Below are 25,497 nucleotides of genomic sequence, written 5' to 3' on the forward strand. Positions count from 1 at the left end.
CGTACATATACCAAGATGGCTAAAATAACTATCAATGTACAAAAATGTCTTTTAATAATAATTACTGAGACTGTGTGGATGCTGCCTGCTGACGCTCAACAAACAAAGATAATAGTTATAGTATCTTTGTAAATTCTTAAACTCAGGACCAAAGTCTCTGGTGCCTGATAGTTTGTAATGGTATATACAGTGGAAGCCTATCGTATACATTGCATGACACATAGGAATTTCTTTGTTGCAAATACTCTCAACTCTCAAATACAGTGTCGATATATCAATGTCGCAACTCTCAAATACATTGACATGTATATTCTACTGAATGCTATCTGCACGTTTGTATTAGAGCAAATGTGAAACACAAGGTTAGTTTGATTTGATTGCGTCACTCTTTCATTTTTCCAGCTGTTTTGTCATTATAGCGCATTCATTTTTGTTCTGCTGTGTGGTAGACATCTGTATGATATATATGCCCCCTATCTGTATGATAGGGGGCACCAGTTGTCTTTGCTCTTGAGTGATACGTGACTGTAAATTATATAAAAAAACAGTAATAACCACAGAATTTTGATACAAAAATCAGCAATACTAAAGCTCTTCAGCTGTGTTGTTAATGACACATAATTGAGGTAAAACTACTTGTTTTCATGGTGGAGGCGAAGGGTACGGTATAAAGCCAGGGTAGATGGTCAGCAGTAAGTTGTAACTTTGGTTGTACATTCATGGAAGGCCTCTATGGTAGGGTTGCTTAGCAATAGAAGAAACCATAGATATATACTGGTTCATAGACATGGGTAGAAGTTTATGTTGATGATATCTTTGTTGATGACTGGTGTGTGGGTGGTACATGGGAGGACAAGTAGGCATGTTAGGAGTGAATTGTCTCACTGAATTATCTGGTACCAACGATGGCATAAAGCCAGTCTACAATAATGAGAAGAAAATTTTTAGAATATCATAAAGTGAAGCAAAAAGTAATCACATGTACCCATGCCACAATAGAACAGATGCTGGCTAAAAGAGACAATCGGAAATACCGTATATACTCGCATATAGAATGCTTGTTTAAAGAAGTTGACTTAAAAACTCAGGTGTGTCTTATCTGTGGATACTTCTATTATGAAAATTTCAAATTTACAATATATATCAATATTTATCGTCGTCGTCACTGTCCTCATTCAACAAAGCAGCCCACTTCTAATGTGTTATGCAATCATCATGGTAGTCCAGCTCTTCCTCCTTTTTGGCATCATCATCGTTGTCTGGGTTGCCTTAATTGACCATTCTTTCCAGACATCTACTATCCCATGGCAGATAGTAGGCATGTCAAGTCTCCTCATGTTGCCACTCTTGGTGAAAGTATGCTCACCATTAAATATCCATTCAGAACCATTTCTGCTTTATTAATGCTCCTTTTAATAGCTTATTCACAACGACATCCATCAGTTGCATAATACTAGTCATGCCGCCGTGGATGACGACGAGGTCTGTATTTTACCACTTTGATTTTTATTTAACATTGTTTGTTGTATGGCATTGGGAGGCGTCTAACACCAGCATTGATTGCTCTTCTCCCGTCTACCTTTGCATTTCATCCGTACTGTTTTCAGCCAGTCAATCATTAAACTGTTGTTGAATCATTCTTGTTCTTGCACCTTGACTATCACACCACTCGGGAACATGTATTTGAGCATGGTTTTCCTTTTGAAGACGACATACGGTGATCACTTCGTGTTGTCAGTCATACACCCAAGCATCAGACTAATGGTAGTTCTTCGTCTTATTGATAGGTTACTTTTTCTAAAAAATCTCCTGCACCAGTTCATCAACGCCATGAATTCTGCAATTCTTTGCTCTTTCGCCAATCTTAAAACCTGGAAACGAATGGTAGTGGTGCTGACTCTCAGACAGTCTCGACGTGTATCTTGAATCTATTTAATTAGTGCCTTTTCTAGGTTAGGGTAAACCTTTGAGTCTCTATTCGCCCTCTTGACCTTTCACATTTCTTTGATAGTACTTTCGGCTTTTCTCCATTTTTCTGATCACGCATTCTGTCAGAACAAAATGCTGCTCAAGTGCCCGGTTCTCATGTTTTTTGCGTACTTGATCACTTCCATTTTAACTTTGAAGTATAACTTTGTCGTGTTGTCTTTGCCATGTTGAAGGGTAATAATAAACTGCTATCTTTAAAACTACCGGTGATAGGTAGAATATTTACACTGCTGATGTGTACATAAAAGTGTAATATAAACCAATCATGGAGTAGTATTTGATTCTCATTGGAGCAGAAACCTTTCCTTAAAAAATGTCATTCAATGATTCCACATTCATCAAATTATTTTACAAAAATTATATGAAACACCACCGTTTTTATAAAAATTAATGAAACTTTAGGCTAAAATTAGGATGTGTCCTACACACAGTTAAGATTTTCCATCGTTTTTGGGGTCAACTATCCACTGCGTCTCATACATGGTATTGTCTTATACGCAGGTATTTACAGTATGCTAAGCAGAAGACTTACTGAAGGCGGTCTATAACCATTTTCTAAAAGTATGCCTGGTTGAGGGCCAGGTACTGCTGTCAGAGGAGTATATATTTGTTGGGGTACAAACTCCTTAGCATTTGGGTTAAGCTACAAGGTAAATAATACTAGCGCATTACACGAAGAACAGGTCAGTAGTCATACCTAAACATCTACCATTCTCCAAGCATTCATAGATTAATATCCTCCCCATAGCTAGAGGAGCTAAAAGACACACAGGGTTGCTACATGGAACCAGGATAGACATCAGCTAGCAGGTCTTTGTAAACAGAGCTGCTACTCTAAACCTAAGCTTTCGAGGTTTGACTTGGTTAGTTATCCATACGAATATGGTAGCCTTCTTGCTTCTACAATTAGTTACAATGCTTTCCAATGACCTTGATTTCCGTTTCATCAATGGTTGTCATATAGCATGTTAAGGAAAGTAAAAGTTAAGAAAATTAAGCCAATCCAAAAATGTAGGATTAAACCTGTATCCATGGTTACGATAGAGAGACCACCTCAAGCCCTGAACACTTGAGTTTGTATAAACTAGGATTCTTGAGAATAATAAAACATACCTCAGGTAGTTCAGTTAGGTGTGGATGCTCTGGTAACTTAGGCAAACCATTCTCAGTGGTTCTAATCTCTCTTGTAACCTCATTACTCAATCCTTTGTCCTCATTTGCTACAGAAACATAGCATGATGAGTTCGACTAACAACAGAATGATACAAAGGTATGACTAATCTAAATCAAACAGGAGGGTTTGTGAGACCCCCACGCACTAGCTAAAACTTTTGGGCTATGGTACAAATCTGTCTGAGAAGTGCTCAGTAAAAACACCACAAACCTATTAGCTAACCGGTGGACAACTATCTGGAGATGTTAATATGTTAATACTACTTCAAAGAGCAGGTAAAAGAGGTATTTGAGAGTAAACTAGATCAGTTCATGTCTGTATCTCCATTCCAACTATACTTGATCAACTCAAAAAGATGTTCTCATACAGAAGGAATTAGGAGGGCGTCAAGATTCAACAGAGTCTGACAATAGAGACAAGGTATTAGTAACTCACCACCAGGAGTCTTTTCTTCCTGTGTTTGACTAAAGGTAGAAGCCTTAGATTTCCATGGAAACTACAAGAATGTTTAGGACAGTTTACCCAAGTATGTAATAGTTTTACATATTTTAACAATCACTACAACTTGAGAGGCTATCAATAATTGTTATTAGTAGTGGTGAACTGATTATCATCCCTAATGATATTACTATATATATACTGTATCTACCGTATATAATATGTATGTATATGATGTAAGAAGAGATTGCTATATTAGCATCTCTCAGTGTCATATTTTGAGTAAGCATATAAGTTTATCACAATAATTATTACATGAGTTGAGTGTCAAGAGGACCTCTCTGATTACTAATATTTCCTTATTTATGGAACTAGCATATTGATCGGAGAAGTTATTTAATAAAAGCCAAAGGTTGTTATCAAAATTTTTACTATATATTTATCCTTCTTTATATAATATTTTATCAATGTTTCTATATAAAAGTATTTTATTTATACACTACATTTTAAATATATAATCACTAAACTATCCACAGCTCTGACATGGAGTTTTTGATTTGTTAGCATTTTATTAGACTCAAAGATTACACTATAGCAACTCGTGTCTCATTTTAAGGAAGATGTATATTTAAAAAAATCCTTGAAATAGATTAAATGACAAAATATCAGAACTCTACTGACATCACTAAAAGTCCTGCACCAAACAGTGAACGGTAATGTACACAATGCATGTACAGGTAGAATGTTTACTAGAAATAACAGCTATGTACTCAGCTGTTGAATGAGATCAGACTCATTGAGCTTATAGATACAAGTATTATATGGAATATTCAATTATATTCTCAGATATATGGAACGTCTATCAATAGTCAAATATAGGAAGATACGATCAGGTGATTATAAATGACTTGCCTCAACACGCCGGCTGGGGTTGTTTTTATCAAGTATGCGAGACAGCATGCCTTCATCTTCTGTATTGATGACCTCGCTTTCATTAATGAACAATGGCATCCTCAACAGCACACAGTTACGGAATAAATAAATAGGGCAGTTCTGTTGAATGGCTGCTGGTCATAAGCTAATCAGACTTAAAATCGCCTCCAGCAGCACCTCCATGAAATGACCTCTGAATGATCCTTTACTGAAACAGAAATGGTGACACATTAATGAGAAAAAGTTCTCTAATCTGACTAAGTTCCAAGGTGAGAGTTTTGTAAAAGAGTAATTACATGTTACTGTTGATTCTCGACACTTAATTAGAAGATTATAGAGAGAATGCTAACTTTTTAATTGTAGTCTCAAGTCTAACTTATTATGATACAAGGAACTATAGGAGCTCGGGCTAGATTACAGAATACAATAGACTGGATACAATACAGCTGGAGTTGAGATGAAGATACTCAACAATAAGAGTGAATATCCCCTCAAATATTCAGACACAGTTGTTACTACTCACATGCACGTGGAAGATTATCTTTTTGTAGTTGATGTCTACCTATTCAAAGGTCTGCCTACAACTATTTAAACCTAAACAATAACCATCAAAACCAACTCAGTTTGTAGAAAATCTCAAACAAAAGTTATTGTGACTGAAAGAAGACAAAATCGCAATCTATAAAATTTTACCCAATGAAAAGGATTACTAAAGAAAAGCATGGACAGTTTAGATGCATAATACTGTAGCAGTAGTAGATACAGCAATCATTTTAGAGCAGGCAAACACATGAACATGACACACAATTTTTATAGATGTAACCAAGCTCATGCACACTAATATTTATTACTAAATTCATAGAAGTAACTCTGCTCATGCACACTAACATTTACTTAATTTTCATTGATGTAACATTCTAACGTGATGCCGTGAGTAGAATTTAGCTAGACAACGGACTCACCGAATGCTTTATAGGAATCTGCTACAAAACGAACTACTAACAAAGTACTTCCCTTCCGATGACTGAGTCCGTGTCTAATCAGAACCTCGAGCTCTTGTAAGAATGAGCAATGTTGAAAAACTAGTGAGAAAGCAAGCAGAGCAACAACAAAGCTAACTTCTTACATTTGAGCTTTTATAACTCCTCGTGCTTGTTTAGCTTTCAGCTAATTTACAAAGCAACTGCTTATCTGTTATTTAATGCAGAATATTTATAATGTATGTATATTATATTTAATATCTATGTATATTATATAATATTATATGATATAATATATGTTATATATAATACATTATATGTATAAAATGAATGCATGGAAAAATGTGTTGTTCGTGAGAGAGGGAGATTACAGCAGTAGATCTCATGCTTAAGTGTGATAGACCGCGTACTAAATAGCACCAGTATTGGTGTGCGTGTTGGAAGAAAAACCTCCTTCTTGACGATGCACTGGTTTTGTAGATGTCAAGGACTAGAGGAGAGTAAAACATAAGGGTTTGTGAGGCCCGCACAGTTCCAACAACTCATGGACTATGGTGCAATTATGTTTGAGAAATGCTGAATTACTATCTTATAAGCGACTGAGTCAGCTGAACAATTGAACTCAACCTAGCGGACACCATCCAGATTCTATGGTTTTACAACCTGCTGGCTTGCCATCAGATGCTAAGGCCTGATCATCCAATAATCTTGTTTGCTGCTGAGATCTTTTATTTGCTAGTGATGCCTTTAAGTACACTGTACACTTTCGTATGAGTGTATATGGATGGTATTAACAGTATTAACTGAGTTTGATAGTGATGCCCTAAAATACGCTGTATGCTTTCAAATGAGTGTGTGTAGTATTAACAGTATTAACTGAAATTGGTAGCGATGCTTTTAAATACACTGTGTACTTTTGTATGAGTAAATGTGTAGTATTAACAGTATTACCTGAGTTTGGTAGTGATGCCCTTAAATACGCTGTATGCTTTCAAATGAGTGTGGGTAGTATTAACAGTATTAACTGAGTTTGGTAGTGGTGCCCTTAAATACACTGTCCACTTTCATATGAGTGTGTGTAGTATTAGCAGTATTACCTGAGTTTGGTAGTGATGCCCTTAAATACACTGTACACTTTCATATGAGTGTGTGTATTATTAACAGTACTAACTGAGTTTGGTAGTGATGCCCTTAAATACGCTGTATGCTTTCAAATGAGTGTGTGTAGTATTAACAGTATTAACTGAGTTTGGTAATGATACCCTTTAATACACTGTTCACTTTCATATGAGTGTGTGTAGTATTAACAGTATTATCTGAAATTGGTAGCGATGCTTTTAAATACACTGTGCACTTTTGTATGAGTGAATGTGTATTATTAACAGTAATTACTGAGTTTGGTAGTGATGCCCTTAAATACGCTGTATGCTTTCAAATGAGTGTGTGTAGTATTAACAGTATTAACTGAGTTTGGTAGTGGTGCCCTTAAATACACTGTACACTTTCATATGAGTATGTGTGTAGTATTAACAGTATTAACTGAATTTGGTAGTGATGCCCTTAAATACACTGTATATTTTCAAATGAGTGTGTACTGTGTACTATTAACAGTATTAGCTGAGTTTGGTAGTGATGCCTTTAAATACACTGTATACTTTCGTATGAGTGTGTACTGTGTACTATTAACAGTATTAGCTGAGTTTGGTAGTGATGCCCTTGAATACACTGTACATTTTCATATGAGTGATTGTAGTATTAACAGCATTAACTGAGTCTGGTAGTGATGCTTTAGAGCTGATTTACAGACATATATATGAAACACCTAATCAAATGTATTCACTATGAGTTGTCCTATCTTTAACTGCAAACTTAGACAACTACCCTCATATTTTATACAAATTCTAAAATACGCCACTCACTTTTTGTAACTTTATCTAACAAATGCATGTTCAATTTATTAGTTGAAAGTCTACCTTACTTGGTGATAACACTAGTATTTATTCCTTTTCTTAGATGAACTCCAGTAAATAAGTATATTTTACAAGAATACAGAGAAACAACAAAGGACAATCTACATTCATTACATTTAATATATGCCACAATTCTCTATTATTGATCTTCATCAGCTCATAACCTGAATATATTTTCACTTTGAAATGTAGGTTTAAAAAACCAAGTGTGCTCTAAAGAAGGCAATTGTGCTTGGCAGCATTATAGAAACCCTATCGTACAGCTAAATTCAATTTGTTTTGAGAACTGAACAATAACACAATTTCTTTTAGCAGGTAATACTATTTACCTTTTCAAATAATGCTTATTTACATTGTAATATTAATATTCCAATATTAACATTGACTTAACTAAAAACTTCTGATAGAACCATGGAAGTTGTTTGAATAGAGTGTGTGATATATTTTGTGGTATTGTATTTATATCTATGTGACATACGCTGTTGTTTAATCTGACTGCAACGTATCACATAAATGATTATCCTGGTAACTTTTTGAACTTATGGCTTTGGCAATGTGATAATCATAGCCAATGTAAAATGTAAATATATCATAAGCACTTTGTTATAATGTATTGTGTGTTACGTTGAAAACTATAGTTGGCTGAATATGGCATAAAACTCCCTCCAGCTTACAACTCAATTAAGCTCCGCCTTCTTCTATGCAACTGCGTCCAGTGATTGACTGAAGCCGACGTCTTTTCTATACAATCAATACCGTAGTTAATAAGTTTTCACTACAGTCGCCTCAGGTTAGTATTACTAGCGAGTGCGACTTGGTGTAGCTAAGTTAGTCAACGAATGAGAGTCTACTAGGAAGATGACTGATAGTTCAGAAGAGCTGAAGAGAACAATATATGTGACCAACATCTCAAATGAGGTACTTGAGTGTCTATAATTAGCATGTGAAGCATACAAACTCTCATAAACAGACAGTTCTGAGGTTGTAATGCACAGATTTTAGATCCTGAGACAAGTTAGTCTAAAAATATAACTATGATTCAAAGGCTAACCTAAAAGAGCCCTGAAAACTGATGGCCTACTCAATACATACCATAGTTCATTGTAATTACAAATGGTAACCTTTGTTCATATACAAGTAGCTTGTAAGATTTTTTTGTAAATTGTACAATCACAAAACTTCTGAGTGAGTGTTTTTAAACATTGGCAACTTTTCCATATTTGCAAGAGTAGCGAAGACACAATTTTACGCTTTTATATTTTCTGGTGAGAGAAAAATTGACTAATTTAAAAAGGCTTTGATGCTATTTCAGGCTTCATGGAAAACCAATTTAGCAGACATATTTGAGGTGTTTGGAGAAGTAACGAGTATTGACTACATACAACCACGGAAAAACAACAGGTACTTCTTACCACATCTCTTAATTATGTTATTTCATTCTCAGTTTTGGCATTTCTGTTGGCTTTCTGCCAGAACTCACTCTGATATTTTATAGGTTTGCTTTTGTCACCTTTTCTACTCAGAGCTCTGCACAAAAAGTATTAGAAGTCGCTTTATCTGAAAATGGCCTCTATTATGAGGGCCACAGGCTATACGTCGCTCCAAGGAGACATAAGAAGGCTAACAGAAAAAAATATGTTCAGCATTTACTCAAACAGAAAAGGTAAGAGCGAATAAGTCATACATGAGTGTTAATATCTTCTATAGCTTATATTCTAGGAGAACTACATCACTAATTATTGTTTACTAGTCATAAAACAGCATAAGTCAGAAGTAAAGAGATTTGGTGATCACTGGTGGTATCTGGTTGTTATTTTTGTAAAGAATTCAAGCTCCTCAGTTAGTACATAGTAAGGATAAATATAATAAAGTAGTCAATCTGTGAATAAATACATTATTAGTTATACTTGTATATGTAATGAGAATGTGACTATATGATAACTTAAGGGTGACATAAATGAATAAGTAATACAAGGCATTGTAGAGTAAACAATAGAGAGTGTGAATTCTTTTATATTTCACTAGTGTTTGACTCACTTTTTATTTCTGCAGAAAAATCTAGTCACTTTTTATTAATCCTGCTTAGAAAAAGCCTGTAAATGTTAGCTCGAGGTCACTTAAAAACTGATTCACCCGATGCAACAGATGAAATCAAGGCTACAATGAGCAAACTCGACATACTAAATTAGCTTCACCAATTTACACCGATTGTTTTTAGCTTGTGGTCCTAAGATAATTAATTGAATATGCTGACTGAACTTGCATAACTTGTAGAGAATGGCAGCCAACTGGTCTAGCCTTAATTGAGACACTCGATGTGTGCTGCATGCTGCACATCTTTAGCTACTTGACTCTGAGTGAGCTGATTCTTTGTGAAGATGGTAGGTATATACTTTGGACATTTATAATTTAACATTATTTGAAACTGGCAACTAGCATCAAACTGTGTAAAACGACTATGAGATAAACTAGCAACTAGCAAAAAGCAATTAACACACAGTAACTAGCATAAAACAACTAGCAAAAACTACTGGTATAAAACAGCAACCTAGACAACTAGTATAACTCAACTAGTGTAAAGCAACTAACATAAAGTTTAAATGCTTTAAGTTACTAACATCTCATGTCTAGCAAAGCCTACACAGTTTTAGGCATCACTCAGAAAGACATAAAATATTAAAGTAGCAGTAGAAAGTAGGAGTGTCTGTAACTATTAAAGATATACCTTTGGAACAGTTGATGATTACAGAATTGATGTAACCCTCCTTGAAGAAACTAGGTTTAAAAAATAGAATACAATATGATAATTAATAATACTAATATATAATATTAGTATGATAATATAAGTTTCTGCGAATAGTGTACCCTGGAGTAGGATATGTGAGGTGGTTAAGGGTTCTTGTTGGTTCCCTATGCATACGGGTAAGTGATCAGGGTACAAGTGAAAGGTTTAGGTTCTAATCTTGTTTCCTCCACAAGTTTAGGATATGATAGTATTTACCCTTATAGTGGTACATTATGGTTAAACAGGGTTTCAATAAGTGGATGAGCTCATGCATGCGATGCATCAGCAAAAGCCCTGACTTGCTATCTTTATCACTTAGTAATGTTTTTAGGTTCCATAAACTGAACATTTGCTTTATAACAAACAGATTTGATGTTGAAAATGTTTCATTGTATTCATTTACTGGTCATCTATAGAGTAATTACCTTGTTGAACCCTCATCAAGGGTGGTACCCAAAAGTGGTACGAAAAGATAACTCCAAGTTTATGGATACTGCAAACCTAAACGAACATTTGTCACATACTCAATGCCCCTATAGACAATATTTATAAATGATATTTTATGCTACAAATATTTAAGTCAGTTTATCACAGTGATTATTTTAATCTTGTAGATCTTTATAATTCTCAACCTTAACCTCTGACTAACCTATCTGAACTTGTTACCTTTAGTGCTGACCATATTCCTAGATATACATTATTATATACAGTAACTACTTTCAGTATGTCAGCGGTGGAGGGAAATAAGTCAGCAGTGTTGGAGCACTATAGAAGAGCTGCCCTTTAATCGTATCTACCACCCTATAGAAATTGACCACAAGAAATCAGTTGAAATTTTGAAGAGATCATCTGCTGGTGCTCTGCGTTATTTAAATATCGGCGGGGATATGTCAAAATCTGAGCTAGTTGAGTTGCTGGGTGAGTCAATTTTAGCGTTCGTACACTATTCTAGTGTCTGATTATGTTTTGGGACGAACAACTTTTTGGTTAGGAGCTCATTTAGATTGTATTCCTACTACAGGTAAGAGGGGCAGGTAATCCTGACAACTCACTATGTGTATAAAGATTGTAAGCAGACAACTCTAAATGTTGAACGTACTAAAAGCAGGGACTTTTGGGTTTAATTCTATTTAGAAAAGGCTACAGTCCCTCTATCGGGTCATGTCATTGAGGAAACCTTTTAGATCTAATTAAGTACTGCAAGTTGTACTGAACCAATAGACCTATAGGTAACAATCGCTCTACTAATAATCTCTCTACTAACAATCTTTTTACTAACATTCTCTCTACTAACAGCCTTTCTACTAACAGTCTCTCTACTAACAGTCTCTACTAACAGTCTCTTTACTAACAGTCTTTCTACTAATAGTCTCTACTAACAGTCTCTCTACTAACAGTCACTCTACTGACAGTTTCTCTACTAACAGTCTCTCTACTAACAGTCTCTCTACTAACAGTCTCTTTACTAACAGTCTCTTTACTAACAGTCTCTATACTAACAGTCTCTCTATTAACTGTCTCTGTACTAACAGTCTCTCTACTAGCAGTCTCTCCACTAACCGTCTCTACTAACAGTCTCTCTACTAACAGTCTCTCTTCTAACAGTCTCTTTATTAACAGTCTCTATACTAACAGTTTCTCTACTAACAGTCTCTCTACTAACAGTCTCTTTACTACCAGTCTTTCTACTAATAGTCTCTGCTAACAGTCTCTCTACTAACAGTCACTCTACTGACAGTTTCTCTACTAACAGTCTCTCTACTAACAGTCTCTCTACTAACAGTCTCTTTACTAACAGTCTCTTTACTAACAGTCTCTATACTAACAGTCTCTCTATTAACTGTCTCTGTACTAACAGTCTCTCTACTAGCAGTCTCTCCACTAACCGTCTCTACTAACAGTCTCTCTACTAACAGTCTCTCTTCTAACAGTCTCTTTATTAACAGTCTCTATACTAACAGTTTCTCTACTAACAGTCTCTCTACTAGCAGTCTCTCCACTAACCGTCTCTCTACTAACAGTCTCTCTACTAACAGTCTCTCTTCTAACAGTCTCTTTATTAACAGTCTCTATACTAACAGTTTCTCTACTAACAGTCTCTTTACTAACAGTCTCTCTACTAACAGTCTCTCTACTAACAGTCTCTTTACTAGCAGCCTCTCTACTAACAGTCTCTTTACTAGCAGCCTCTCTACTAACAGTTTCTCTATTAGCGGTCTCTCTACTAGCAGTCTTTTTACTAACTGTCTCTTTATTAACAGTCTCTCTACTAACAGTCTCTCTACTAACAGTCTATCTACTAATCTACTAACAGTCTCACTATTAACAGTCTCTGCTAGCAGTCTCTCAACTAGCAGTCTGCTATTTGAGAGACTGCCAGTCTCCTCACTTACAGTCTCAGTATTAACAGTCTGTCTTCTAACATTCTGTTTATTAACAAGCGGTTGATAAGAGAGATATTCGCTAGTGATTAACTTGCAAACTATCAACATTATTTCTTTTGAGTTATCTAATCTATTTCGAAGACTCTCTAGAACCAATGCTGTATCTCCTGCAATATAGTATATTACATGAATTCCTGCAGAGGTGGTACCGCCAAGTGTCACATCATTTGCAATCACTACCGGAGATATACATCATCCAGACGTTTTAAATATCGCCGCCAAAGCAATGCCAAATTTACAGGTAAACACTTTTTCTGGTTTTTCATATTTTATGAACAAGATTTATGTTAGAATTTACTGTTCAACTTCATGGTGATATTGTTCATTGTATCGTCAATCTATGATTTTAACTTGAACTGCACCCAAAACCCTGTTTGTTTAAAATTTCTTTTATTCAAAATTTTTTCCATTAAACTTCACAATGATGGTAGTCAATAATGTTAAAAAATCAAAAATAGTGACATGGTTTTATCTACAGATGGCCTGACTGGTTGTTAAGGACTTATGTGTATTCTCTGCAGCTGTGAGATGTTGCTAAATAATAGCATATCAGTTTGCATCATATCAGACAATATTTCTCCAGGAGACTTGTAGTTTGTCCACATTACCATAGTACTGCTATCACTTTCCATTTATAATTAAATTTGCCAGGTTAGATACTAAGCAGGTTGAAAGTGATAAAGGAGAGTTAATAAAACTGTTGAAATTACTTGCTATACTTCACAATCTCATTGCAATTACATAAGTTATAAATAATATAATGAGTTAGCTGTCTTTAGATGGAAGAGCCTACTTTAGCTTTTGTGTGATGCTACATAACATGAGTTCAAGTTTCTTTTAACAAGAATTCAAGTTTAGGAGTGTTTAGAGCTGAAAGCTGCTCTAAACAAGTACACAAACACTCAAAGACATAAGTAATCGTTTATGTTTATATTATGGAGCTAAACTGTACTTCAGTGTTTTGATATTTCTATGATATCTGAATACCTATTATGTCTGAGTCGTAATTGTAATAAAAAATATTAAAAATATACTTTCTGAATTTTTCAGTTAGTAACTTTGTGCATATATCTTTTTGTAGGAAATAGATGAATGGAGTGGATCTGATAAATTTGATGAGGAAGGGTAAGCAATAACATAAGAGAGTAAGTGTGGTTAGGGGAGAGTGAAGAGACTGCAGGAACAGGGAGAGTGAGGTTGAAAGAGAAAGCGTGAGAGAGATAAGTAAAGAGGGAATAGCATCTAAAGGAAGAGAGTGATGTAGAGGATAAATGATGAGAGTGGTTATAACAAAAACTAATAACCAAAACTACTTGCATTGGTTTCTTCTGAGAGAAAATCTCTATAAAATAATTTAGTCAGCTGACAGTTTCATCTCCTGAAGACATGAGTGTCCCAGAGAAGCGCTGACATGTCAAGTTACTAAAGATAATCATAATCACCCTGTTACTCATCATCAGAGTATTTTATATGTGAGATATAACTTGTGATATATTTTAGCTTTGGTTACTTTCTGCTGAGTTCAATATATTTGTAACGTTCTTGATTATTATCAAAACGGAATTTGTAGCTCGTAAGTTAAGCGATAAGCATTGTAAATGTGTTTGTAACGTACATGTAAATACAGTGCATATGTATGTGTTTATAATACTCGCAAGATAAAGTACATTTGAATAGAGTAACAGCTGAAACATGAAGTCCAACTTATACCAGACATAATTCTGACAATAGAACTAGTGCAAGTTTTCCTATTGGAATTCTTTCTATTCTAGAGAGTAATAAGAATAGTGTGTAGTATCCTATTGCTAAGTAAGGTTTGTCATCTCTTATTACTCTACATTGTGTATTCAGGTAATAGTTTAAACTTATCCATGCTTTTAGACTGTTCAAACTACTGACTGCCTTCCCTAAAGTTACCAGCCTCGCTATGAGAATCCCAGAAGAACCTTTCCAGTTGTCTCTGAACTGGCCAAATATTCAAAAACTCACCTTAACAGCAGGACAAGTCGATTCGGTAAAGCATCATGTATTGTGACAATGAATTAGCTCAGCATTTGTACAGTGCAGTCAGCAATAACTAAGGCAAATGACAATGAATATCTATTAATAGCTCACATTGCAGTCTTTGGTATAAGGTACAGTGCAGTCAGCAATAAGCAAGGGGAGATGATAAAAAATGTCTATTAATAGCTCATGTCGCTATCTTTGGTATAAGGCTAGTGAAACTAAATATAAGCATCACATCTAACGAAAGTGTTGACCCAGATTATACACTCGATGTTCACTCTATTTTCATGTCAATAGTTAATTTTACTTTAAACAGCTCTTGAAGAAAAACATTACATAATTACAACATTATGCAGTATATGTGCTGGTTTATTTTAGCCTGACATTGTGCCATCGCTGATTGACAAAATAGGATCTAATTTAAAAGAATTTTCTTGGTTACAAACTTTCATGGAAATTTTCGATGTTGCCCTCAACTGCCCTCACTTGAAGAAATTTTACATTAACGGATATTTTCCTCACGGTAAGAAACTCAGGCTATTATTAGTGCTAATGCCCTTTACAGTCTGTGGTTTAACATTATGGTACTTGTTGATGTTATCTACATATGCATGAAGATACAATGTTTGTTTATGAAAGGTGCCGATTAGGAACATGTTAGTCTATCAAGGTTGCTGACTAGGAACATACTAGACTACCAAGGGTACTGACTAAGAAGCTGTTAGTCTACCAAGGGTGCTGTCTAGAAACATATTAGTATACCAAGGGTACTGGCTAAAAACATGTTAGTCTAGCAAAGGTACTGACAAGGATTATGTTAGTCTACCAAGGGTATTGACTAGGAACATGTTAGTTTCCCAAGGGTACTAACTAGAAACATGTTAGTATACCAAGGAAACTGACTAGGAACATGTTAGCATACCACTGCTGCTCTACCCTGCAGTCCTGTAAGTTAATTTATCCTGTAGCTCCAATGGGTTTCAATCTATGATTTTAGGTGCTCGTAAAGCTCTCATTGATTTCTCTGGAGCTCCTAATCTGGTAAGTCAGAACTTTCTGTTATTTCGTTCTAGTAACATTTACGTATCTTTTAGGTAACTTAAAGATTTTTACTTTTAATTTGTTTTAGCATGACTTCAAATTGACTTTCATACTTGGAAATATGCTAAAAACAATATTGCTTACATTTTACGTTCTGAAGTTTTTCTGGAAGAGCAACTCTTTTCTTTGTGATTTATGCTTTTAATACCAATAAATCTGTTATTGAAAATATTCTTTCACTTTTTATCTGACATTACAATTCTCTTGTAAATTTAACAGCCAAAGGTCATGTAAATAATTTTTGTATCTTTTCCAGTATCATGTAGAAGCTATACAGGCTGGTACAATCAAAGATCATATAAACTGATCTCTTTGTAGGAAGAACTATCAATATGCAAAGAGCTAGTACATTGTAAACTTGGGAGAGAAAACATGCTTCTCAACTGCACTAACATAAAGTAAGGATTTGTTATTCTTCACAACTTCCCTTAGTGCTCAGTGATTTTGTGTGTCACTAGCACTGAGTCATTTACTGATTCATCTCTCTAAAGAGGCAGTACTTGTGGGATGTAGAACAAGTTTGAATCATTTGTGCCAAAACAAGTTCAAATCATAATTCCGAAATGATGTATGACAAATTACTGTGTAGAGATTTTAAAAACCAGTTGCCAGAATTTTAAAAGTATGACAAGAATTCTACATGTATATCTTATCAGCTTCAATTAAATAGCATTCTGATCCTTTTGTATTCTGTAAAACAAATAATAATTTGCATATTAATGTCACTAGCGAAAGAAAGCAATAAATTTAAATGTTTGGTTATCTCAAGGGTTATCTCAGGTTATATAAAGGTTATTTAAAGTTATCTCTTCGGGTCACACCAAACATGATTTCAAAATATTTTATGTCTACCTTCTCCTTAAACACAGGAACATTAGCTACAAAAGACTTGCTCAACAGACTTGAGTAAACAAATGGAGAGCAAGTATATAGTGGCTGGTCATTCATTCCTAAAGATAGATTATATTTACAAAGATGGAAGTACAGTATATGAAATTTCTTTGTGAACTTATAAAGTTAATACACTCGGTAGTTTTGTTATTATAACATGAATTGATTTTCTGTTCAGAAATGTGTAAGCAGTGTAACTTAGCCTTAAAACTCAGACAGTGATGTCTATTTGGGCTGTAGGGTGGTTCATATATGTCACCCTTATTGCTACAGACCGCTTGAGTTTTTTATGTTAAAGGTTGACTTGCAACAAAATTCATATTACAGTTATTTGGTGTCAAAAGGTTCACCATGTCTTACTCTGCTGTGTGCTAGGTGCAAAATATGTAGAAATGTGATTAAAAGCTCTTAAAAGCTAAAAAACGAACAGGTAATCGCAGCCATCGTGAAAGTGTAAATAGAAGCACATCATGTTTAACTAAGTCCCATTTGAGTCATTTTGGCGAAGGATTCCAACCTACTGCGTTATCGTGATGGCTGCTATTACCTGTTGATCTTTGAGCTTTTAAGAGCTTGTAACCGGATTTCCACATATTTTGCACCTACAACACAACGGAGTAAGACATGGTGAATCTTTTCATATCATATCACGGTAATGTGAATTTTGTTGAAAGTCAACCTTTAAACATCATACATATATTCTTTAAGCAAACAATCGGACATCAGCAGATGCCACAATTTAACTTTCAGGAAGTTTCAACTACTCCCTAGTAACCAATTTGATGCTCCTCTCCATTTCCTGTTGTTTCGTAACTGGCCTAAACTCACACACCTGGATATAAACCACACAACTCTCGTAAGTGTGTGTGCTTGGTTATGCAAATTAGAAATATTCGTCTTATAGTTTGTACCAAGAACTAGTCATATAGTCTGTACTAAGTACTAGTCCTATAATCTGCACTAAGTACTAGTCATATAGTCTGTCCTAGGTGCTAGTTATCTAGTCTGTACTAAGTATTAGTCATATAGTATGTACTAAGTACTAGTCATGTAGTATGTACTAAGTACTAGTCATATACTCTGTACTAAGTACTAGTTATATAGACTGTACTAAGTACTAGTCATATAGTATGTACTAAGTACTAGTCATATGGTCTGTTCTAAGTACTAGTCATATACTCTGTACTAAGTACTAGTTATATAGTCTGTACTAAGTACTAGTCATATAGTATGTACTAAGTACTAGTCATATGGTCTGTACTAAGTACTAGTCATATACGCTGTACTAAGTACTAGTTATATATTCTGTACTAAGTACTAGTTATTTAGTCTCTACTAAGTACTAGTCATATAGTTTGTATTAGTCGCTGATAGTAAGAGTATCTCTAGCAAAAGGATCTTCAATCAGGACTGTTTTGTTTCCTTCAGCCAGGAATGATGGAGGAACTTATAAAGTTGAAGGAGCTAGAGAAGCTGAGCATGAGAGGAACAGGAAGTGTTTATGAACATGGTCAGTGCTTTCTCCAGTTTCTAGCATTTCTATTCAAAACTGTTAAGACAAATATATATAATGCTTCAAAGCAATCTAGAAGTATATTGCCTTCAAAAACGGAAAAAAATAATTAAGTTGAAATTTGTAAGAAATGCCTTGTTCAAGGGTACAAGGAAGCCCTTTTTCAAAGTGAGTTAACACCATGGTAATCTCTCAACATAGCCATAAGTACATTAACTAGAACATATCACCAAGTGTTCATTATGTTTGAGAGAGCTTTATGGATTGTTCTAGAACTGGTCAACCTTATTGATGCTTTATCTAAGCTAAAGCACCTGGATGTGTCTGGAGTTGAGATTCTTGATAAAGATGGTTCAAAGATAAAAGACATCGAGCCTCTCTGTAACCGGTGTCTATCTGATGGTAGACCAGATCTTGAGTTGTACATATTTCGTGAGTAACTAGTATACTGGACAATTTAGATGTACTTGGTGAATGCCGAAAGCTGGGCGGGTAATAAAAAGGTTTTGCATAAAAATATATATTTTTGATTACCATATGTAGCATTTACCATTCCAACTTTTAAATGAAGGTGTTTGTTTATTTCTGTGTGTCTATCCAATGAATAATTTCTGTGTGTTTGACCCGATGCATAATTCAAATATCTAAAAGCTCGAGGAATAGCTGAAACAGATTGTTGATAAACATTTCTTACTTCTTATGCTACACATTTATTCAAGATCTAAAGCAGCTTATAAACAGTGGCAGGTAATGTAGTTGCCATTGACTACATTTCTTTACCCAATAAATTTGAGTAACTTAAGCTAGTAACATAAGCTAATATTTTAATTAGCCTAAATTACTAGCATAATATTAACTTATTAACATGTTACTATAATGAGAGCCATGTCTCTCTGAAGGCAGCTAACGGCGTTGGGAAAAAATCGTTCACCTTACAGGAATCAACCTGTACATTCAGATGCACAGATGTTAAGTTCAAGCAAACTACCACTAAACCATGCACCTTGTCACGGTGTAGAATAATTGTACATATAATCATTACACGCCACGATCTCTCACGGCGCATGGAACTGCAAACATGCACATTTTAACCAATCGTTATAAACTGGACATACGACAGATAAGCAAACAAACACTTATATTTGTATATATAGATACACAGCAAATAATCATTCTTTCAAAGAGAGGATAAATCCAAGTTATAATCCGCTTTAACCGCTAACACTAGTCGGTTTACAAACCTGAGTGACAGATTGGAAAGCATGTTTATATTCTCATTTTAGCAGCTGGTTATGTAGTGCTGTAGGGTTGTTATGGTAGCACCCTTATTACCCATAGAACCTTAGCCTAATTTAACAAACTGCTTTCAATGAGACTCAGATATTGTATCAATAATTGAACATCTATAGCATTAAAAGTCTAAATATAAAAACAATTTTACCAAGTGTAACTCTTTAAATGTTTGACACCAATATTAGAGTATTATTCCTTCTCTCTGACATTCCTATATACTAGTGTTAGTTATCTTACTTACAATAAATATAGAATGTTGTTTTATACATTTGTAATTAACTTATTGGTAAAATACGTTTATTACGAGCTACCTTACATTAATATGATAGAGTTACTCAATTTCTATTTTAGATGGAGTTTTTTTTGTTTAAAAATGACTCAATGTAAATTTTTTTGCTTAAAAACGATTGATGACAACCATTGAACCAATAGATATCAAGCAAAGATAGATGCACTTGATTATGCTGTCATTCTTTGAGAGATTCAAGGCTTTGGGAGGGATTCAATCTGCCATTGTGTTGCAGGTTGTACCATAGTTTCACCTTAATCCGCAGTTACGCGTGCTATAGTTGACTTGTTTAAAAATACTATATAAGTACACAGAAAGTCTGGTAAGTCAAATAGACAGGAATGAATTTTATATTAAGTCCTGTTTGACATAGCGATTAGTAAAAAGTATTCCACCTAATAATCATTACTGTAGGCTGTGGTCTAGATGAGAAGGAGAGGTTGAGGTGGAGATGTGGAAGATTCATCCTTTATAATCCAAAAAATCTGGATTATTTGCTATAACTTTTGAGCTCAGCAAGTGTAAGTTATAAGGGTAAGTTACAGATATAAGTTATAATAGATGGAATGCGCTTTCAAGTTTCCAGTTATTATTTGTGAAAAACAGGACGTGTGTTATGCCATTCTCTCTCACAATACTTTATACATGTACATTATACTAGAAGACTTTCACTGCTGGTTTATACTTCAAAATACTTTGTTTTATATATTAACTATCCTTAAACTCATGGCTCTCATAACAAAACTACATTTGTTGTTTGCATGTAATACGTATATATATATCTTTTGACCTATTTAAGGCGTTACAATTTTGTTTAAAAAGGAAAAACACATTTCAAGTTATCTTACTACAATTAGTTAACAATTCTATAAACATCTTTGATAATAACAAACAGACTGTTTGCATTTTGTAGTGGAAAGAACAATCATTTTAAATGGTATCTAGATTGTAGACAGTCTATATACTAACAGTCTTATACTATATATTTGTAGTATATACGATATATTACAGTCTGATAGACTGTAGACAGTGTATAAGTATCTGTTACAAGTACACACACACACTCATGTAATTTGGAAGTTGGAGGTTATTTTCTATGTAAATTTTCTGTCCTTCCACTCATTACCTCTGATAAATTGAAGACATTTAACATCAAGCCTGCCAAAGAGTTTCACTCTACGGCAGGTGCTCTCACCAGTGGCCAATCATGGCATTACGTAGCCATCAGAGTGTTCAAAACATGATTTATAGAGAATGCTAACGGATACAATCAATACTTCTGAGATATATGAGCTAATATTACATGTCAAGTTCTTTTTATTCAAATTATGCTGTGTATAGTAATAACATCATCTTTACTGTATGATGAACACATACATGTACTTCCTTCTCTACCAATTTACCTGTTTCAATAGACATGGATACAAAGACACATTACGGAGTCTGGATACCCTGTAGATGTATATTATGTTAAACTTTATCATCAGCTCTTCTGCTGTCAGACAGAGACAGTGTTGGAACGTTTTAGACAGCCAACATTTTTCTCCTTTTGTCAGAGTACCCAGCTAATGGTCGTACACTTAATGATTTGTTGTCACTTTGTGATATACAAGTTACTATTTCATAGATGCTGGCTGATTGCTGAGATGTCTAGCTTGTGACATTTCTAGTTCCTTATTCACGTATTGTTATGGGAGCGTATACAAGAAATTTTCTGTAGTATATAGGACCTCTGGCCATTTTATTTACTTGTTGAGTTTTGGTACGTGAATCAGAGAGCACCTGCTGTATTGATGATCTCTTATCTTGTTTGTCACTTTAGGTACACAAACTACACACTTTCTGGGCACCTGCCCAGTCTGTCATCATTGTCGTGACAGCGGGAGAACTACTTACATTGCCTTACAAAACTGTGATGAGACAAGACTGTAGATAAGATAGTTTGCTAAAGAGACAAGGTCAATTGTGCTTTACATTTTATACAGCTCCTTTTATTACATTCTAGTTTTACTTTCAAAGAGAAAGTGATTCATTAATGATATTAATTATATTAATGATAAAATCTTTCTGCTCAGTGACTTGATAATTTCAGTATTTTAAAACAAAATTATGCTATTATTCATATTAGTATATTTGTTTTTAGTTCTTAAATTTTTTATTTTTGCACAAAGCGTATAACAGCATCAAGCCTGGTTGACGCCTACTGGTACATTCATTATTCAAATTAATACATTTCTACAGCAAAACAGAGACTCTGATTATGTGAATAGAAAGGCAATGTTACTCAACCTTAAAAGGTCATACATCAATTTACTTACTCTGATAGTGTAAACTATTAGTGCAATAATGAAATTATTAATTGTTTAATATTATTATTCGTATAGTTTAGGTTATTGACATTAAAATATAGAATGCTAAAAATAGTGAAATGTTGGCAAAAGGTACCTGATAGAAATCAGGCTTGCATTTGCTGTCAGTACTAGCATATGACTCAGAGTTTAATAGACTCATTGTGTATTTTAGAACGTTGGTGTTAGTCAACTTAAAGGTACTAAGGCTTCAGACATATCCTTGTGTCAAATTTTTCTGTTTGACAACTTTCACTGTTAAACCAATATTTACTCGTAAAATTGTTATAGAATATTTCCAGCGTATCAAGGCTAATTTTAGTGGATTTTGATTGGCTAACTCGTGTATTGATTAATAAGAGAATATAGATGAACTACCACCTATTGAAGTGGTAGCTCATCTATATTGAGTCTATTGAGCTCAGATGTTGCAGTTAGATCGCTTGTTTTATGCTGTTCAGTTTACCATTCCAGAGTCTCTGTCTATAATATGAGGACATCTGATTTACCAAACTGAACCTCTTTAAGAGCCATTAACTTTTCAGTCGGTGTTGTCTTTGCCTCTTCCGTGTTTAGATTTGGTCAATATACCTCCCATTGTGTATTGAAACTTCAATATAAAACATCTTTACTGTGTGCTGAGCACATACTTCCTTCTATACTAATTTACCTGTTTCAATAGACATGAATACAAAGACTCACTATTCAGTCTTGATACACTGTAGATATTTATTATGTTAAAATTTATGATCTAGCTCGTCTGCTATCAGATTGAGACAGTGTTAAAACTTTTTCAGTCAGCCAAAATTTTTCTCATGCTTGCACATAAATGTTTGTGTCAAAGTACTCAACTAATGTTCCAATACATTTTGGTCTGTTGTTACTTTGTCATGTACAAGTTACTATTTCATAGATGCTGGTTGATTGCTGAGATGTCTACCTTGTGACTCTTTTAGTTCTTTATTCACCTAGCTGTTGGTGTTATAGAGAAAAGGGACGTATGCAAGAAATTATCAAGAGTTTATAGGACCTCTGGCCATTTCTTTATTTGAAGAGTTTTGGTATGTGAATTGGAGAGCACCTGCTGTATTGACGATTTATTTTCTTGTTTGTTACTCTAGGTTACTCTCAGTCTGCCATCATTGTCATTACAGTGGAAGAACTGCTTATCTTGCCTTGCAAGATTGTAGATGAGATAGTTTGCTAAAGAGACAAGGTCAAAGCACTGTACAGTTTATATAGCGCCTTATTCATGCATTATTCAAATTAATTTATTTCTACAGCAACACAGGGTCTCTAAAAAGATGAATAGAGAGGCAATGTTACTCAACCTTAAAATGGTCATACATGAATTGATTCGCTCTCATAGAGTGAACTATTAGTACAATAATGAATAAGTTTATTATTAATTTGATATTATTATTCTTGTGGTTTAGATTGAGATTTACATATAAATGATAAAATAGTGAAATGGTGGCATTTATTTAACCTTGAAGTTATTATAGAATATTTCCAGCGTATCAAGGGTAAACTTCGTAGATTTTGATTGGCTAACTTGTGTTTTGGTAAATGTGAGAATAAAGATCAAGTACCGCCTGCTGTCTATTGAGCTCAGCTGTTGCAGTTAGACAGCTTGTTCTATGCTTTTCAGCTAACCATTCAAGAGTCTCTGCCTATAACATGAGGACATCTGAATTACCGAACTGAACAACGTTACAGCCACAAACTCTTCAATCGAAGTTTTCTCTCTGCCTATTTCGTTTTTAGTTTTTTCAATCTGCCTCCCTATTGTGTACTGAAACTTGTTCAATATAAAACACCATTCTTACTAATAATTACTGAGATTGTGTGGATGCTGCCTGCTGACACTCTAACAGACAAATATAATAGTTATAGTATTCTTGTACATTCTTAATCTCGCGACCAGAGTTTCTGGTACCTGATAATTTGTACTTGTATATCAAGCGGAAGCCTATCGTATTCATTGCATGGAATGTAGGAATTTTCTTGTTGCAAGGAGTTGTCTACTCTCAAATACATCAACGCGTATATTTTATTGAGTGTTATCTGCTATCAGCACATCTGTAGTAGACCAAATGCAAAACACAAGAGTGTTTTGCATTTTTTTACGTCATTCTTTTCCATTATTCTAGCTGATTTGTCATCAAAGTGCACCCAACCCTGTACTACTGTGTGGTAGACATCTGCATGATAGGGGCCTCTGGTTGTCTTTGCTCTTGAGGGATACATGACTGCAGGAATAAGAAAACCATAATAAACACAGATAGTTTGATACAAAAATCAACACTATTAAAACACTTCAGCTGTGTTACTAATGACACATACTTGAAGTAAAACTACTTGTTGGCATGGTTGAGGCAAAGGATACGGTATAGAAATAGGGTAGATAGTCGGAAGTAAGTTGCAACTTTTGCTGTACATCTATGGAAGACATTTATGGTAGGGCTGCTTAGCATTAGAGGAAGCCATAGAGATGTGCTGGTTCATGACATGGCTAAAGGTTGATGACGCTGATATATTTGCTGCTGACTAGTGTAGGGGAGTACATGGGAGGACTAGTAGGCATGCTAGGAGTGAATGGTCTCACTGAATTATCTGGCACTAACGATGGTATAAAGACAGTCTACAATAAGGAGCAAAGCATTTTTAGAATAACCTAAAGTGAAGCGAAAAGTAATCACATATACTCGTGTCACAATATAAGAAATGTTGACTAAAAGAGACAATCAGAAATATGCTAAGCAGCAGACTTACTGAAGGTGGTCTATAACAATTTTCTACAAGTATGCCTGGTCGAGGGCCAGGTACTGCAGTCAGAGGAGTATAAATTTGTCGGGGTACAAACACCTTACTATGTGGGTCAATCTAATAAGTGAATAAATCTGGTGTATAACATGAACAACAGGTCAGTAGTCATACCTAAACATCTACCCTTCTGCAAGCATTCATAGATTAACATCCTCACCAAAGCTAGATGAGCTAAAAGGCTAATAGGGTTGCTACAAGGAACCAGGATAAACACCAGCTAGCAGGTCTTTGGTTTACAGATAGGTTAGAATCTCTTACATGACACAAGTCAATTGATTGAAAAGACAGTGATACAGAGCTGCTACTTTAAACCTAAACTTTGAAGCGAGACTAGGATAGTTGTTAATTTGAATATGGTAGCCTCCTTGCTTCTACAATTAGTTACAATGCCTTTTAATGATCTTGACATCTGTTTTGTCCAAGATTGTTATATATCATATTAAGGAAGGTTAAGGTTAACTGAGAGAATAAACGCAATCTGAGAATGTAAGATTAAACCTGTGTCCGTCGTTA

The 25,497-nt window shown here is 34.7% G+C and overlaps 2 protein-coding genes across 3 annotated transcripts in view; both read left to right on the plus strand.

Moving 5' to 3' along the window:
- Window positions 1-21,736, plus strand: part of LOC137391440 (uncharacterized) — a 39,097-nt gene extending 17,361 nt beyond the window's left edge. For both annotated transcript variants that reach the window (XM_068077918.1, XM_068077919.1), the window contains 4 exons: window positions 18,141-18,222; window positions 18,499-18,657; window positions 20,222-20,341; window positions 21,630-21,736. In XM_068077918.1, the coding sequence (XP_067934019.1) occupies window positions 18,141-18,222; window positions 18,499-18,657; window positions 20,222-20,310 (330 nt within the window). In that variant the 3' untranslated portion in view covers window positions 20,311-20,341; window positions 21,630-21,736. The remainder of the gene's footprint in view (window positions 1-18,140; window positions 18,223-18,498; window positions 18,658-20,221; window positions 20,342-21,629) is intronic.
- LOC137391442 (uncharacterized) lies at window positions 8,292-17,568 on the plus strand. The gene is made up of 11 exons (XM_068077920.1): window positions 8,292-8,402; window positions 8,797-8,885; window positions 8,980-9,147; window positions 9,759-9,865; window positions 10,993-11,187; window positions 12,854-12,954; window positions 13,795-13,838; window positions 14,595-14,727; window positions 15,718-15,761; window positions 16,140-16,219; window positions 17,463-17,568. Exons 1-10 carry the CDS (start codon window positions 8,343-8,345, stop codon window positions 16,165-16,167), a joined length of 969 nt encoding a protein of 322 aa, XP_067934021.1. The 5' UTR covers window positions 8,292-8,342; the 3' UTR covers window positions 16,168-16,219; window positions 17,463-17,568.
- Window positions 21,737-25,497: the final 3,761 nt, after the last annotated feature.

This window comes from Watersipora subatra, chromosome 3, assembly GCF_963576615.1.
Source record: "Watersipora subatra chromosome 3, tzWatSuba1.1, whole genome shotgun sequence".
Lineage (NCBI taxonomy): Eukaryota > Metazoa > Bryozoa > Gymnolaemata > Cheilostomatida > Watersiporidae > Watersipora > Watersipora subatra.